Here is a 16,413-nt window from a genome sequence, read left to right as displayed (position 1 = left end):
TTCAGCACAAATGTTTTCGTACTGCATTTTAAGTTGAACTACTATTAGCAAGTACAGTAGTCCAGTGATTGTAGAATTTTAACCTTCAATACCTAGCCGCAGCAGGGAAGTAATATATATCTTGGCTAAGCACGACCATGATCTTCAGACAAACCTACTTACCATAGATATCATGTCTACTCGATAGAGCACTACAGAATAACCAACTCAATAGCAAATTAACTTTGCCTAATATTTGATCGAACTTTCACCTACTTTATCAATAATCTCCAGCCTGTGAGTATTTTCTCTCGTTATTACCCGAAAACGGCAATTTCTCTCCCACTGATGCGGAACACGATAGGCCGATAAGCCGATAAGATAAGCCACATCCTTCGGCAATATGGCGGTGTGGCATGTGCGGGGAAACTGGCAGCGTTATGCCGGCAGAATACTGTGCTATGGTTTCATTATGATAGATAGGACTGAACATGAGCTTTAACGTTGCTACGGTGCACCTGTGCTACATACCGATTCAAAAACGGTTCCTATTTGGAGAGCATTCAGCTGGTTTCCAACAACTCAATGCTTACCCCGAATGTAATGTTGAGAGAAGAAAAAAATCCTGAAGGCGGTGTACAGCCCAACAACGGTCAAGCCCCACCCAAATCTCTCTTTTTTAACCCAATCGGGAAATATTTCTCTACCGGTCGTGAGAACCATATCCTGTGTGGCAGAACAGTCAAATCTCGACAAACCAAGAACCAGATATCAATGGATTCCTTCGGAATCGATTCCGATACTGTGTTATAAAAGCCCATGATGAACCCGATGTAATTCCCTCAGCAAGTATCTACCAAGTACACTCTCCCCCTCTTTTACAACAGCATCTTTAACATGACCTCCCGAGACGGATACCAGTGGACACCCGAGAGCGGGCTGACGCAGGGCGTTCCATCTTTAGGTGTCATCTCACCACCTACCAATATCAGAGACACGGATAAAGATGGTCCATGGGACGTCATCGTCATTGGTGGTGGATACTGCGGGTTAACTGCCACGCGGGATTTGACAGTCGCAGGTACTTACCCTATCTCACCCACACAGCAATAGCACAAAGTAGATCAACTAAAGAAGCAGGCTTCAAAACCCTCCTCCTCGAAGCCCGAGACCGCATCGGCGGCCGCTCCTGGTCCTCCAACATCGACGGCTATCCCTACGAGGTACGTACCCTCTCCCTTTTCCCACTCCAACCCACATAAACTAACCCTGAATCCAGATGGGAGGAACCTGGGTCCACTGGCATCAATCGCACGTATGGCGCGAAATCACGCGCTACAAGATGCACAACGCGCTATCACCCTCATTCAACTTCAGCCGAGGAGTCAACCACTTCCAACTGCGCACCAACCCCACCTCATCAACCTACATGACCCACGAAGCCGAGGACGAGCTTCTCCGCTCCGCGCTGCACAAGTTCACCAACGTTGATGGCGCCAACGGACGGACCGTCCTCCCCTTCCCGCATGACATGTTCCATGTTCCGGAGTTTAGGAAATATGATGAGATGTCGTATGCGGAGCGGATTGAGCAAATCAAGGATGAGTTGAGCCTGAATGAGAGGAGTTCTCTGGAGGCGTTTATATTGCTTTGCTCGGGTGGAAGGATGGAGAATAGCTCATTTGGAGAGTTCTTGCATTGGTGGGCGATGAGTGGGTATACGTATCAGGGGTGTATGGATTGTTTGATCAGTTATAAGTTTACGGAGGGGCAGAGTGCGTTTGCGAGGAGGTTTTGGGAGGAGGCGGTGGGGACGGGGAGGTTGGGGTATGTGTTCGAGTGTCCGGTTAGGAGTGTTGTTGATGACGAAGGTGGGAAGGGAGTGAGAGTGACGGCGAGGGATGGAAGGGAGTTCGTTGCTAAGCGGGTGGTTTGCACTATTCCGCTTAATGTGCTCTCTACGATCCATTTCTCGCCTGCGTTGGCTACAGAGAAGGTCTCTGCTATGCAGGCTGGGCATGTGAATATGTGTACCAAGGTGCATGCCGAAGTGGATAATAAGGATATGCGGTCGTGGACGGGCATCTCGTACCCGTTCAATAAGCTGTGCTATGCTATTGGTGATGGGACCACCCCTGCGGGAAATACCCATCTGGTGTGTTTCGGGACCGATGCGAATCATATCCAGCCCGACGAGGACGTGCGGGAGACGTTGAAGGCAGTTGGGGAGTTAGCGCCTGGGGCGTTTCGGGTGAAGCGGTTGGTGTTTCATAACTGGGTGAAGGATGAGTTTGCAAAGGGCGCGTGGTTCTTCTCGAGGCCGGGGATGGTGAGTGGGTGCTTGGATGGGTTGAGAGAGAGGCATGGAGGTGTGGTGTTTGCGAATTCGGATTGGGCGTTGGGGTGGAGGAGTTTTATTGATGGGGCGATTGAGGAGGGGACGAGGGCTGCGAGGGTGGTGTTGGAGGAGTTGGGAACGAAGAGGGAGGAGGTCAAAGCTCGGTTGTGAGGGATTAGGGTATTAGAAGGGTATTTATTGTGAACATGAATTTTCATACTACATTCAACATAACTATACACGTGATTAACTGGGATATAGGGAGTCGATGTCTAGTAGGTGTCGTTGGAGGTGTAGTTCTCGCGAGCAGCGAATCTCAGCTCCGTGGCGCCAATGTCGAACACGGTGACGACGTTCTTCTGGAAGGTGTCGCCCAGAATGTAGAGATCTTCGGAGGTGTCGCTGCCACCGTCAACGATACCGGTGATGCAGACGGTGTTGCCCTCGTCGTCGGTGCCAGCATCGAGGATCATGTCGAGGGGGTTGATGTAGAAGGTTTTGCCGTTGATGGTGATGCCGTGAGTGGGAGGGGTGGCGTCGCAGTCAACAATGTAGGCGCCCTCGTCGTCGGAGTAAGTCGCCGCAGGAGAGAAAGCGGCGTTGATCTCCTGAGAGATGGAAGTGGGCAAGTAGTTCAGGGTGGTGCCAGAGTCGACCTGCATTGGTTAGAGTGGGATAAATAGGGGAGGGTGTGAGCAACGTACGATGTACTGGATGTCGTCGCCACCAGCGCTGGTCAAGCTCTTGCCGTTCAGAGTGACGGCGTCAATGTTGATGGTGTAGAAGTCGTAGGTCTTGGAGTAGCCTTCAATGTTGGTGACCAGGATGGAGGTGTTGGTGAAGTCTTCGACAAAGTCAACAGGAGGCAGACCACCCAGAGCGAGATAGCCGGCGGCACCGGAGACATCGCGCTCAATGGCCAGACTGAAATAAGGTTCAATCAGTCCCTCCTCCCACATGGTGGTGATGATGTTGCTGTAGACGACTTGCTCGCCGGTCTTTGTGGAGTAGGCGCTCGTACTAGTAGACGTTAGATGCCTATTTGTGCATAAGTGACAAGGGTAGGAACATACAGGGCAGGGTACGCAAGACCAGTCAGGCCAGAGGTGGTTCCGTCGCCCTCCCAGGCGGCCTCAGTGACCACGCCGATGGTTTGGTCCACAGTGATATCGGCAAGAGTGACGGTTTCGTTACCCATCACTCCATAGAGGTACTCACCATCGCCATACTCGATAGCGAATTCTTCTCCCTCGATTTCCACGAAGGAGCTCTCCACAGTCCAGGTGGAGCCAAAGGCGCAGCTCGACTCGGAGGTCTCGCGGCCGGTGTCGAGGTCAATACATGTGAAGCCCGTCTTGACGACCCAGGTATCACTGGAACCGGTGTCGACGATAACGTCAAAAGAATCATCACCAATAGTGATTGAGGTAGCGAACTCCTCGCCTTCGAAGAGGGAGATCAAGGTGGAGCTGCCACTGCTGGTGGAGCGCGTGACATACGCAGCGCTACGAGGGTTCACGTTCCCCTTGGACTTGGTCTTGCTCAGCTCGAGGTACTTGGAGGCGGCCTTGTATTGACTAGGAGCGGTGAATGGAGTGGGCTTGTAAATGGTGTGGCTGCCGCTTCTGCGGACGATGTTTCTTGCCTTGAGCGGGGAGGGGGTGGGTGCAGCCAGAGCAGCCCCGACAAGGAGCGAGGCAGTGGTCAAGGTACCGATGGGGATATACATGGCGGCAGTTGAATGAGAAGTGATCTAAATGATTGCTTGACTGACAGGAGAGAAAGCCCATGCAGAAGAGGGGTGCGTTCGGGACATTATATAGGGTTGGGAAATTACATCCGGTAGTCGGACTAGACCATCAATCTAGCTACAATTAAACCTGCAGAAATGAGAGACATACGCTGGATTGCAGAATGTCGCTGTTGTCGACCAGCAAAGCTCGCAGCTTCCGGAGTGGCGGCTAGCAATGACGCGATGCGAGTGGTTGACAAGACAAGGCGGGCCTGTATAGTGCTGCCTGATAGCGACGAGACCTGGCTTCCCACTCGATCGCTAGGAACAATAGCGCCGTGTGGGCCCGGTACCGATATTGCTGATAGGGAGCGTTGCGTCAGCACTGGCCCTGGATTGGTGCGAAGCCAGGCCCACAGCAGATAAGACGCAAGGTGTGCGTCGGAGTCCGCAGGGGAGGGGTCAAAGGTTGAGGATTGAACAGAAGATAAATTGGAATATATTGCAGTAGTTAGGGATTGCTTCGTGCAGTCGGTGTGATCGTGTTGCGCTTTTCCCCTCCTGTAATAGAGTTACCGAGTCTTGAGTAATTGTATCGGGCATCATCTCGGGGATAACCCTCAGGACATTAGCGCCCGGAGAAATGTTGACCAGTGCAGCACACGGCGATTGTCATCCGACAAGGCCATTGTGTCGAATCTGAGGCACACATAACTCCCTTCATTTTGGTTTCCATTTGAACACGACCAATGACGGTCATCAGGGGGATGGGAATAGAGTCCTGCCTCGAGACATGTATCAGCTGCTTGGCATCCGAGACGGTTCTCCGTTTGACATTGACATGCGTGCTGTGGTCCCGAAACCCACAATTGACACCTGACAGGCCCATGACCGGGTACAAGGGAGGCCAAGCATTGGAGACAACCGAGAGGGGGAGATGGCTTCATGCTTGATGCTGTCAAGCTCAGATCGGCGGATTATCGGAATAGCTGTCAGATCACGTGGTGGGGCGTGTCCGAACAAGAACAGCCCGGTGTTGCTAATATGCGACTTTTCGAAAGACTATTACCAAACTAGCTCACACTGCAGAGTCATTAATTAACTGTGCGATAAGGGAACTCCTTCTCAGTCCCTGCAGTGTATAGCATGGACGGAGATGCCGTGAAGAAAAAAGGGCTGATACCGCATTGGGAGGCAAACACGTGCGGGGAACCTCGGAAGGGAAAGACCCGCTCCGCTCCGGGCGGCCATCGGACATCCGCGGAGTTCATTTCAGCGTCCTTGAAGTTCCCACAACCCTCCTCATATCAGCCCACTATCGGATAGCGCCACCAGCAGCTAATATCCGCGCATACTTGCATGGCGTTCATGCCTTGGTAATCGACAACCGGGTCCCCATGGTCGCGACGGACTCCGGTAGTAACTCCCAGTCGCGAGGTATGCCCAGTTCTGTCCCATGCGAGCAGATCATGACTAAACCCTTTTTGCTTCCTAGGATGCTTTCAATGCTCGAAGCGCCGGATTGTCTGCGACAGAGGGGAACCTACCTGCTTCAAATGCCAGAAGAAAGGGATTGAATGCTCAGGATCGGGTCGCTTTCGCTTCAGCCCCGGCCTGGCGACTCGGGGAAGACTAAAAGGCTGCACGATCCCGATACCTGATGTCGACCCCCAATCGGTATACCAAGAAGCCTCAAATACCCCTCGTCCTATTCGGTGGAAGGACGATCGGATAAGAGTCAACAAAAAGCAGAAGCCTCGAAATAGCGGGAAGGAGCCGAACCGGAATGGATTGGCCGTAGAGGGGGGTTCGGTCATTAGAGGCACAGACCATGCACAGTCAATGTCTGCTGGGAGTCGGGACATTGTCTCTGGCTCAGCACAAGTGGTGGTTAGTCATGCACTATATAATGACGACCAGCCCTCAGTAATGGAGATGGCTGTCGGCCAGTGGATCGCACCGGTCGATCACAGAACCCGCGAATCCTTCGACTATTTCGCTAGATATGTCGCTCCTGTCATGGTTGTCCTCGATATATCGAATGGCTACCGGGACATCATTCTTCCCATGGCTTTCGAAGATAGCCTTCTACAGCAGGCTGTTGCTGTTGTTGCCGCGCAACATCTTGGCTCCCGACACCCCTCGTGTCGAGCGGCAACCGAGTCCAGCCGGTCCGCAATAATCTCTCGATTACGACGTGATTCTCTGCTTGGATCACCCGACCTAGTATTCAATTCATCGACTTGGGCAACTCTGATTGTCCTACTTGTTGGGGAAACCGTTACCGGCAGCTCTGAGTATAGCCACCTGTTACGGACTCTCCTCACTCTGGCCCAAAACATGAAATCTGTCGGAAATACCGAGCTGAGAGATTTTCTCACAAAGCAGACGGACATGTTTGCGTTCCTCGGACAGCCACTTCTGAATGAGAACCTAGGCGCCGAGAGACTTAGAAACCCTGTCGACCCAAGTGTCTGGATGGCTTCGAGAGTGAATGCTGATTCGCACCATCACAGAACATTGTCGCTCGTGAAACAAGTCTTCTCAAAAGGCGCACAGATATATCTTCAACGTGCAACGACGAACCAAAGCTCGTGGCTTGTTTTGGAGGAGCTACGCCAGCTTCTTTGTCAGATGAGCCCTACGGAGCCGGGCGCTCATGGATTTGTGTGGTCATGTTTCATTGCAGCAGCGGATAGCGTGGATCCCGAGCACAGAGCTTTCTTCAGCGAGTATTTGAAAGGGGTGTATTCACGAACAAAGTTCGACAATATTCCCAAAGCTCTTGACGCCTTGCCTGCCATTTGGGATCTGCAGGGTTCCGCAAAGTGGACCGAAAACCTGCCCCGTCTGTCACCTATTTTGATCATGTGATCAGTACATCTCATATGGGGATTAATCACCACTGCCAGAATAGTTGCTGGTCACCTCCAATGTCAAGCACGTAGCCGCTGTAATAGCCCCGGGTAGCAGGGGTGATGTTGAGATGTCTCCGAGTTGGCTACAGCGTCTGTTGACGTGGACTTTGTTGTGAACTTCAATAATGCGACATCGACTAACAAGCGCCAGTCCGGCGACTTCTCCAAGTACGAGGTGTTATGAATGGGATATACTGTATTCACAAAGGTCATTCGGGCTATATGGTCACCGTTGACTGCCGTCAAAAGCTCATTGTGAACGTAATCACTGGTCCTGAGCCACTAGCCGGCCTGGCTAGGTATCGCAAAGGAACTGACTGTCGGGTGAAACCACAGCTAGCAATATTTCCGAGATGCCTGCGTTTCCTCGGCTCACAGAATGCACAGTATATAGCCTTCATAGGCCACCAATTTAAATCGACTACTTGACAATTCGATTGGACTTTACAAGAAATTCGCGATGGTGCCCTTTCTTGTCACTGTTTCTAGAAGTGATCGTGGAATGAAAGTATCGCACATACCGGACAAAACACAGCCAGATAGTGAATTCGCTCACTCTCGCAGAGCAGCTATGTGTAAAACATTAGGAATAAAAAACTACGACACCAATAATTAGAACTCTTTCCCCCCGCCCCAACATATGAGAGCCGACTAATACACATTGTAATTTTCAAACCTGAAAACTTTGTAGTGTCGGGCCATTGAAGGACAGAAGAACTTATGAGACCGCCAACTGTTACACTGTGAAAGGTCAATTACTTGCATGTGGTACATACGTAATGTGCGTGCGCTATACTCTGGGAATGTCGACAGACACCGATTGCAGATATACACACGCAAATTCAGCTAGAACGGAAGTCACAGACGAAAGGTTGTGCAAGGGTGCAGACAAGCAGTGTTCACCACGTTTGAGTCACCATGCATTGACAACCTCAGGCGTCAAATATTCTTGTCTTCATTTCCTTTGTAGAATAGAGGAATTCACGTCAATGCTGTCAATTTTCTCTGAGCGTCCCGATTGATGTCTTTGGAATGCTACCTACATCTAAATCGCAAAGTAGCGAAGCAATTAGCGCATGTATGTGGTAATAAGCGGCTGACATGGATAGCAACATTTCCCTCTCTGGCTATTAAATTGGCCTTGAATTCGGAAGTCTCCGTTATTAGGACAGAGTGAGGTCCCGGAGACTCAGGTCTGGAAATAAGAGATATTCACAAAAGATAGGAAAGCCCCGATCAAGCTCCTTTTACTACGAATAATATAAATACCAGACAATATCCGCTCGAAAGAAATTACTCTACCAGCAAGCTCACCAAGAACATGGTACATAAAGGGAGGGCAGTACGCCAGGCCCTAACTTCTATCTAGAACCCATGAACACCAGTGCATGATGGAAGTAATAAGTTGATACAGCTCCTATGATGCATGGCCTTGCCGATTCCTGTACGAATATCTCGACACCACGCCTAATGGGTGGACTGGCTAGTCCCAGCTGGGCCCATCTCTAGTTTGCTCTATAACATTATTTGCGGCTTTCCATTCCACGGATGGAAATGCAAATCACTACTGCCCTTCTATGAGAAGACCCGATATGTATATCCGTTGTGGTTGGTCTCATCTGGTACCCTTTTCATGCATTGCTTCAACTATGAGTTCCTTGCCCTTCTGTATCGGGTGCGATCAAGGGTCGGAGTTTGAAGAAAGAGTGAGACATAAGAGAAATATGCAATAAGTTGCATTGTATACCCATTTGGAAGCCCTCTTCCCGATGTTATCAATCTCGTGATTACAGAGTACAGACCATCGTATCCCCTGTATGCGCCAAACTTGTGGGTCCGCAATATCTCTCCCGCAGGGCACCCGCCGTCAACCCCGGACGGTCCAATTGTCTGTCCACTCCAGATTCGATCGCCAGATCTCAGGTGCCCGCCAATATTGTCCTCTCATCCGATTTCTTCCACCATACTCGTGGAAGGCTGCAAAATTTTGAGATCTTTCGCTTTTTCACGGAAACCTGACACATTAAATGCCAAGTTGTGCCTCTTCGCCCTGGAACATGCCTCTCAAACTGCTACCCTGGCGTAATAGTAATTTTTCGAATTGGGATTGTCAAATTTATGCCATGTCTATCCGCTCCAGAACATTGATTACTGTGCATGCCCTGGCTCGACTGATATCACTATTGTCACTGATTCCCATCAATCACTCATCATGATCGGACTTCAACGAATCCACTCATGTAACGACGTTTTATTCCCAGCCAGAGTGGCACTTTTCTAGGTGTGATCAGCAGCACATTAGATCTTAACCCATTCCTGGAAGGAGAGGAGTTTGCTAATTATCTTCTCTTTGCAATCACAGTGCTGTCTGGTGGTTGATGATCATATCAAAGATGTGCGAATATTCTATATGAGCGCGCATTCTATAGACCTAGAACAATCTTTGGCTGTTTGGAACGCTCAAGGAGGAAAATTGTCTTGATCATTCATAAAAGCGTATCGTGGATGGCGAGAAGACAGCTAACAGGAAGAATGACTTCGCGCAATATCGCTTGCCGGAAGAATCATTCTGTATAATCCACATATTTGTCTGTTAATATATCACGGGTGACAAACAGCAACAGGATGCATCAAAACTCTTCCTGCGTCGGTCATCATTATATCTGGTGCTTGCATTGACCCGATCGTCTCTGAAACAACCAACAACCATTCTCTGAACTAGTATATCCAAGAGGATTCCACCAATGGCTTCCAATCAGTGTCTGCTTCGGCAGAGACAGCACCATGGAACAAGCCGTAAATCACCGCTGCTTGAGATAAATACCGACTTTCCCAGGAGGTTGGGGTGCCGGGAGGCAAATTGTGAACTGACTAGAATAAGATCATATGGAAAGACTACGGGATGTATGGCGGCGTGCCCGCTCCTCCGTTGAAGGTTCTTCCCGAGTGTGGTACACCATTTAAGGTTAGGGAAAACTTGCCGACATTCGCCAAGCCACATGATCTTCATCTGCCATGGCATATATGGGTTTCTACGATGCGAGACACTATCTATCTGGGCGAAGAACACGAAGGTCCATCGTTCGCATGTCAATGCAGTGGTATGGAGATGAGACTAATATGTATATATATATATAAGCCACAGCAGGCAGCATTGGGGTTTCTGGCACTACCTTTGCCTAAGGGTCTAACTTTGATGGTTTCTGACAACTCAAGCGATCTACTCTACAAAATACAGCATCTGTTGAACATAATACTAAGGACACCGATGCAGTTCATAACGGTTTAACTATCAATGCACTCATGATTGGAAAACTTTCAAACAGAAAAACACAGAATAGGTCCAGATACAAAAACCATGACAATAGATACATGATCATACATCTTGCCACTACAAATTAGGTATTTTCTAGACATTCACATAAAACTTATTGTTTAGTAAACGCATAGCTCCCCCCAAGTTCTTGCACAAAGCTATCACAGACAATGCCTGAACCATGATGAGTTAAGTCGACACATCTACATCATTTCACAACTCCACATTATATACAATTAGTGATCGCCTATCAATCAGAACCAAGATATGATCCGATAGTATCATAATGTCAGAATGGTGTAATACCGTACGCCATGAATAGAAGAATTCTTGAAAGAACGAGCTACACGCCTATATTGTAAACTCCATACTGCCTCCTGTTATCGATCGTGTTCTCTAACCGACAACCAACAAGATATTGTTCCCAGCTATCTACTACTAGTAGTCGTTTCGCCCGTTGAAATCGCCATGGTCACCATATCCACCATATTAAGATCCCCATCCGGGTCCCCAAAAATCAGCGTTGTCTTTGCTCGCCGTCTCCTCCTATGATCTGTGCGTAACACCGCCAAAACCTTGGCTAGCACTCTTGGGCCAATTGAAAGCCGGAGCATGTGGAACCTCCCTATCAGCCCCGTCTTCGCTAGCCGCGTTTGCCTCTGATCTCTCCGTTTTGCCACCTCTCCAGGGGGCGCGGGGATTGGGAAACCCCTCATCGCCAGTAGCACTGTACATAAGGTCCTCATTGTTGAGGGTAGCCGTCCCTGCCTCTGATCTCTGCTTAAGGCTTCGTTTCCCATGGTTTTTGACACGCGTAAGCTGGCCACTATCATACTCATAGTCTGTATCATTGTCTGTCTCGTCCCCAAGATTGACCAAAAAATCAGCGTTGTCTTGACTCGCTGTCTTCTCCTCTGATCTTTGCATCAGATCGTTGCCATTGTCATGATTAGACACGTGATAATGACGAGTAGTGGAACCGTTATCGCCCTCATCATCACTATCTTCACCGTCATCAACACTGAACAAAAAAGCAGCGTTGTCTTGGCTCGCTGTCGTCTGCTCCTCCGATCTCTGAATAAGATTTCCGCTCTTTTGGGATGGATCCAAGCCCCCAGCGGCAGCAGCTACCGCGCCATTGTCTAATTGAACAAGTCGTAACCAGTTAGCAAATCAAGCACGAAATCTCGCTACTACGATGCGCGAGCAGGGTGAACATACGCGGCATGCGGGGCAGCGCTGAAGCTGTGGAGGCCAGGACGACCGTGGCCAGGAGTCCAACGTTGTTGAAATGCATCGTATTGGTTGGATTGGGATAATAGAGGACAATGTGGGATGATGGGCCGATCGAGTCGAGAAATCAAAAGTATCTGAGCTGGATTCTCGGAAACACAAGATCGAGAGAGTCAAAGGACTTGCTGAGCCTGTTGAGAAGTCTGCTTTCTTGGAAAACCTTTCTTCCTATTTATGCATTCTCTAAACGCTATTTACTCACCTCTGCGCCCACTGTGGACGAGTTTCTCTCGGATCTCTAAGTTCAATATTTCACAGCGCTATGCATTATTAGTTACATTGGACTATTGATATTTGACAAACCCCCATACATCCTCAATTGAAACCCCCGGCGATTCGAGAAGCCCCAAATATCGGCAATACTATTAGAATGGGAATCATGGACCATGTTTAAAACGTCCAGGCGCAAGGTCGCTCAATCTATGTGTGTGGATCCACGGAATATTTTTCCACCTTGCTATTACTATCGATTCTAGGCGTATGAGGTGTCCTGATAAGGTTTGAGTAAACTCTAATTAGCGTATGACGAAAAGGAATAAACACTTGAGACGATCTAAATAGCTGAACCGGTGATCAAGTAACCGAGCGATTTGCCGGATCTTCACCCTAATATTGACCCACTTTGCTTGATCATGATCAAGATGTGGGAAGCCCCACATACTACATTTGGTATGGCCTGCCCATTACCTATTAACAATAGTGGTTGATCTGGAGTATTTCTCGCCGAGCTAGCCGCAACGCGGGAGTTGTAATCACTCCACACCGCCGGATGCGAGATTGAAGGGTACCTGCGCTTCTATTTCCCGCTTGGCCAAAACTCCTACAAATCTCCATTATCTGTCTGCACTCTGCAGCCACTATGCCGGGAATCTATATTACGTCAAGATCAGACATCTCCCACTCAACACAAGTGGTGATTCACTATACTTGTCAAGTCAGAGCTGGTGAGTGAACTGTCACTTGCCATACGTAGGGACAGGGAAAAAGCAACGCAAAACTTAAAAGGATGATTCCTTCTCCTAGTGGGCTTTGGAGATCTGTGAAAGAGTTGGACAGGCGGAGTACGGAGTTGTGCTGATCTTCACCTTCTCCCCCTTCCCGCTTCTTATCCCTTTCTCTGTTGCCTTCTTTTTGCTTCTTTCCCTTGCTGTTGTCATATTATTTTTCCATTTGCTGGCGTAATGCAATTGATTTCTCTTTGACCCGGCAAAGTGGCGAATCAGTTATATATTCTTGTCGATCCCATATGGAGAGAAAAGAGAGAAATCATTGCCTTTGCCCCTTGAGTTGCACCTTGCCTGAACCGCAAAACGGGAGCAGACACCATATTCCTTAGCAGCGAATGGTCATTTATAGCAAGAAGAAGGTCGCATTTTACACACGGACATCCTCGCTTCCAATCCAAACATGTCTTACAGTCTACTGAAAGAAGAGGAGGAGGGGGGAATCACCGCCACGCAAGATACTAGATCCCTGCCTATATACCCCAGGGAAACCAGCAAAACTATAGCACTGTCAAAAATTGTCGCTCTCACTCTCTTAGTCGTGGCAGCCTCCTTTCTCGGTGGCCTCTTTGCCCTGCTGGGATACCGCGTGCCCACATTCGCCATTCCTTCATCATCATCATCACCTTCTTCTTCTTCTTCTTCCTCCTCTCCTTCTCCGACCTCCCCCTTCTTTCCAAAATCAACACCACACAAGATCACCGAACTACAATGTGGCACCTCCCCAGCTGAGGCCCGATCCCTCGGCTGCGTACTAGATCTTGTAGCCATGAGCTGGGTACGCCCAGCCTGCTACGACAAGGAGTTGACCGAGGAGTTCCTCGCTGTGAGGAACTGGACCTGGACTACAGACCCATGGGGCAAGCATCATCTCTCTAAGTCTGAGGTGCTTGACGGTGACTGGGAATACGTTTATGTCGACCATTGGTACCATGTGACACATTGTGCCTTCATGTGGCGGCGTATGGCGCGGGCAGTTCACGCCGGAAACCTGGGGGTGTTGGATAGTTATACGGCGGCCTATGACCACATCGAACATTGTGGTGATCGGCTGGTGGCTAATACGGGCGAGGAGGTGGTTGGTGTACCGGCCATCCTCAAGTATCCATCTTGTGGACCGGGGAGTCTGGGTCAGGAGCCCCCGGCGTATTGGATCTATGAGGGGGAGGTGCAGTATAATACGAAGAAGCAGAAAGGGCTTTATGCGGATCATATGAAAATGGAGGAGGAGTAGGGATTGATACTATAAAGTATGGAATATCCTCGACTTTTATGGCATTGAAAATGGTGATTCATGTTTATATCTAGATCATGAAATGGCATGATGTGAATAAAAGCTCACAAGGATAAAGCTTGGTGTTTGAATATAAAGCTTATTAAGTTTCTGAATGATTTTAAGGTATGTGAAACTCACATGGCAAATGAGCCATGAAGTACTATCCAGTAAAATATGATATGATACGGTCAGACTTTGCATCACCACATGATTCTCTTTGATCTGTCTCATAATATTTCCCCGGCACAGTGGTTCCAGCAGATCTTATCGATCATACGCTAATAAATATTCCCTGGTCTTCGTTCTGTATTTCGTTAAGTTGTGGGCATTATACCTCTTGGGCAGGCGATGCACCCTTCAGTTGGAGCTAAGGCTTGTTTTTACTACGTAAAGGGGAGACCCACCGCCTTTATGACAGAGACACCTTGCTGCCCGAGGCATCAAATTGCTGCCTGAAATGCCAGAGTTACCGCCTCCTCAAGTTGGAACTATAGTCTTTGATTTATATAGGCGGTGAGATTCTGCCGGCTCAAAACTCCCAGCCTTGTTTTCAGGGCAACAAATCTTAGTTAACGTAGTTACCTTCCAAGGTAGGCGACAGGGTCCGGCTGGCATGAGGAAAGGCTGGCTTGGCGGTAGCCCTTCTTCCTTCATCTTCGGGCCCATCTTTTATGCTAGAAGTGTATGCGTTAGAATACGAATGCCTTGGATGAACAACATTGGGGTTATTATGTCTACGCTAAAACTATACTTCTTGTGATGATAAAGAAATGGATCGGTTATCCTGCATGTATATCTGCTCTTGCATCTGCTGTTCCCCTTGCCATGTACTTGGTCGTGGTTAGACTTGACACGTGATGCAGAGTACTGTTCGTAATGGATCCAATGTGCACCAAGTGGTTCCAATAGACTTGCGGGATCACAATGACATGATATTATGAAAACGAATCTGTGATTCTAGACCCCAGTCAGAAGGTCATATCGCCGCAGAATCGGTGAGCTAAACTACTTTCCGTAGGCTAAAATTAACGGACAAGCCCGACAATCGCATTTCCGCCTGACCTGATTCAAGCGCCTTCCGGTAAGTACTGCTAGTATCATTCAGTCGGGGTCAGTTACCTGCCTTAACCACCAGGCAGAGACCCACCTTTTCTTTTCACTTTTGACGTGCACTTACTTATGTCCGGCCAGCTTTCTATCTAATATGGTTCCACCCCCGCAAAACCCCCAAATCGCGCACTCTCCGCGAACTGCGAAGAAAATATACTGAATCCCTGCAGTTAGGTGCGAATTTACTGACAATACCAATGTGGAAAATGAACATGGCGAAATTCCCATGTGTATCGGATGAGATCTTTGATTTAGTTCGCTTCTTGTTTGTTGTGATGAGACTTGCCGCCTTGGGCTAATTCAGGCGCTGTGGAGGAGACGGTCGCATGCTGCTTACTAGGTGTCAAGGATTTTCGTCAGGAACCTATTTTACCCATGAGATCATACTCCCATCCAAAAGGCACAGCAACATAAGCTTGGGCTGCTGGAACGATCATTCGGGTCTGTGTGTACACTGTGATAGGATGAATGTCGAGACCCACCCCCCTTGTGGCAGTGCAACCGCGTCATTGGCCGCAATCCCTATTCTGGCATATCCATCCGGGTCACTCACTCAATGTTCAACTAAGTAATGGCTTCTTGAGCCCTCTTGACTGAGTAAAGATATAAAATCCTTCCTCATGGTCTCTCCCAAAAATCAAATTATTGCCTTTTTTCTACTCACTGACGATATTTCTAATTCTTTACCGCCTACTCCATCTCTTAATACTCCTGTCCACACAATCTCGACCCTGCAACCCGATAAGCTGTCTTGTTGACATCTTCCACGATGTCGGCTTACCTAAACGCTTCTCATACTGCCACTCGACAGACCGCAAGGCCAACGGACAACAATGGAAATCGTATCATTGAGATGATTCCACGCGCTCCAAGTTCTACCTCCTTCAATATCGCTCCTTCAGGCGATTTCTTGAACCAAGCTGCTCTACCTCCTCATCACCAGGCCCAGACACACATCGACCCGAGGTGTCTGAATGGTGGTCGCTTCCTCGGACTTCCGTTCCAGAATACATGGAATGTTGGAAGCAGGTACAATATGCCGAATGCCGTGGAGAATTGGGATTTCGTTCCCGCCGTTCAGCCAGATATCGCGCCTCGGGACCACCTTCACTGCAACAATGTACAACAGGAAGCTATTCCATGGAATAACTTCGCCGTTCTAGAAGTAATGACACCGTTGAACCGACCAGACAACAGTCCTGTGGAAGGGTATGTTGACTCTCCTGGCACTCCATTAAAAGTCAGTAATGCGTCCAGCTGACAAGCAAGCAGAAATACCCCTCTCCAGTGCGGCTGGGTGAATTGCACGGCCAGATCAACCTTCAGTAGATGGGCAGACTTGAGCAGACACATAAAGACCATTCATGTGTTTCCTGCTTCCCATGTGTGTGAGATCTGCGATCAGACGTTCAATCGGAAGGACAACCTCACGGGGCATCAGTCGCGG

General features: G+C 48.9%; 7 protein-coding genes across 7 annotated transcripts; 5 read left to right on the top strand and 2 right to left on the bottom strand.

Annotated features, from left to right (window-relative positions):
- Nucleotides 1–876: 876 nt before the first annotated feature.
- On the top strand, nt 877–2,488 carry BO83DRAFT_408873 (monoamine oxidase; the record flags this gene model as incomplete). Its single annotated transcript, XM_025534088.1, has 3 exons — nt 877–1,060; nt 1,120–1,202; nt 1,259–2,488. 3 exons carry the CDS (start codon nt 877–879, stop codon nt 2,486–2,488), a joined length of 1,497 nt encoding a protein of 498 aa, XP_025387280.1.
- A 37-nt stretch (nt 2,489–2,525) lies between these two features.
- BO83DRAFT_362650 (pepsin-like aspartic protease) lies at nt 2,526–4,120 on the bottom strand. The gene is made up of 3 exons (XM_025529526.1): nt 3,391–4,120; nt 3,022–3,337; nt 2,526–2,973 (listed from the first exon to the last, which is right to left on the bottom strand). Exons 1-3 carry the CDS (start codon nt 4,044–4,046, stop codon nt 2,590–2,592), a joined length of 1,356 nt encoding a protein of 451 aa, XP_025387279.1. The 5' UTR covers nt 4,047–4,120; the 3' UTR covers nt 2,526–2,589.
- Nucleotides 4,121–5,446: 1,326 nt separating this feature from the next.
- BO83DRAFT_427895 (Zn(II)2Cys6 transcription factor) lies at nt 5,447–6,923 on the top strand (the record flags this gene model as incomplete). The annotated part of the gene is made up of 2 exons (XM_025535376.1): nt 5,447–5,486; nt 5,545–6,923. The coding sequence occupies 2 exons, from the start codon at nt 5,447–5,449 to the stop codon at nt 6,921–6,923; spliced, it is 1,419 nt and encodes a 472-aa protein (XP_025387278.1).
- A 2,946-nt stretch (nt 6,924–9,869) lies between these two features.
- Nucleotides 9,870–10,369, top strand: BO83DRAFT_389591 (uncharacterized protein; the record flags this gene model as incomplete). Its single annotated transcript, XM_025532812.1, has 2 exons — nt 9,870–10,068; nt 10,206–10,369. The coding sequence occupies 2 exons, from the start codon at nt 9,870–9,872 to the stop codon at nt 10,367–10,369; spliced, it is 363 nt and encodes a 120-aa protein (XP_025387277.1).
- A 460-nt stretch (nt 10,370–10,829) lies between these two features.
- Nucleotides 10,830–11,580, bottom strand: BO83DRAFT_417884 (uncharacterized protein; the record flags this gene model as incomplete). Its single annotated transcript, XM_025534786.1, has 2 exons — nt 10,830–11,425; nt 11,505–11,580. 2 exons carry the CDS (start codon nt 11,578–11,580, stop codon nt 10,830–10,832), a joined length of 672 nt encoding a protein of 223 aa, XP_025387276.1.
- A 1,212-nt stretch (nt 11,581–12,792) lies between these two features.
- On the top strand, nt 12,793–13,814 carry BO83DRAFT_438114 (uncharacterized protein; the record flags this gene model as incomplete). The annotated part of the gene is made up of 1 exon (XM_025536066.1): nt 12,793–13,814. The coding sequence occupies exon 1, from the start codon at nt 12,984–12,986 to the stop codon at nt 13,812–13,814; it is 831 nt and encodes a 276-aa protein (XP_025387275.1). The 5' UTR covers nt 12,793–12,983.
- A 1,921-nt stretch (nt 13,815–15,735) lies between these two features.
- Nucleotides 15,736–16,295, top strand: BO83DRAFT_427892 (uncharacterized protein; the record flags this gene model as incomplete). Its single annotated transcript, XM_025535375.1, has 2 exons — nt 15,736–16,175; nt 16,232–16,295. The coding sequence occupies 2 exons, from the start codon at nt 15,736–15,738 to the stop codon at nt 16,293–16,295; spliced, it is 504 nt and encodes a 167-aa protein (XP_025387274.1).
- Nucleotides 16,296–16,413: the final 118 nt, after the last annotated feature.

The sequence above is a fragment of the Aspergillus eucalypticola genome, assembly GCF_003184535.1.
Source record: "Aspergillus eucalypticola CBS 122712 chromosome Unknown BO83scaffold_15, whole genome shotgun sequence".
NCBI lineage: Eukaryota > Fungi > Ascomycota > Eurotiomycetes > Eurotiales > Aspergillaceae > Aspergillus > Aspergillus eucalypticola.
Note: the sequence above shows the minus strand (reverse complement) of the source record. Positions and strands in the feature narration are given on the sequence as shown.

Excerpts from the sequence above, each read along its gene's own strand:
- BO83DRAFT_362650 (XM_025529526.1), bottom strand. The coding sequence starts at position 4,046 with ATGTATATCCCCATCGGTACCTTGACCACTGCCTCGCTCCTTGTCGGG. Across the intron at positions 3,338-3,390 it reads GGTCTTGCGTACCCTGCCCT|TACGAGCGCCTACTCCACAA; the intron begins GTATGTTCCTAC and ends AACGTCTACTAG. Across the intron at positions 2,974-3,021 it reads GCGACGACATCCAGTACATC|GTCGACTCTGGCACCACCCT; the intron begins GTACGTTGCTCA and ends TAACCAATGCAG.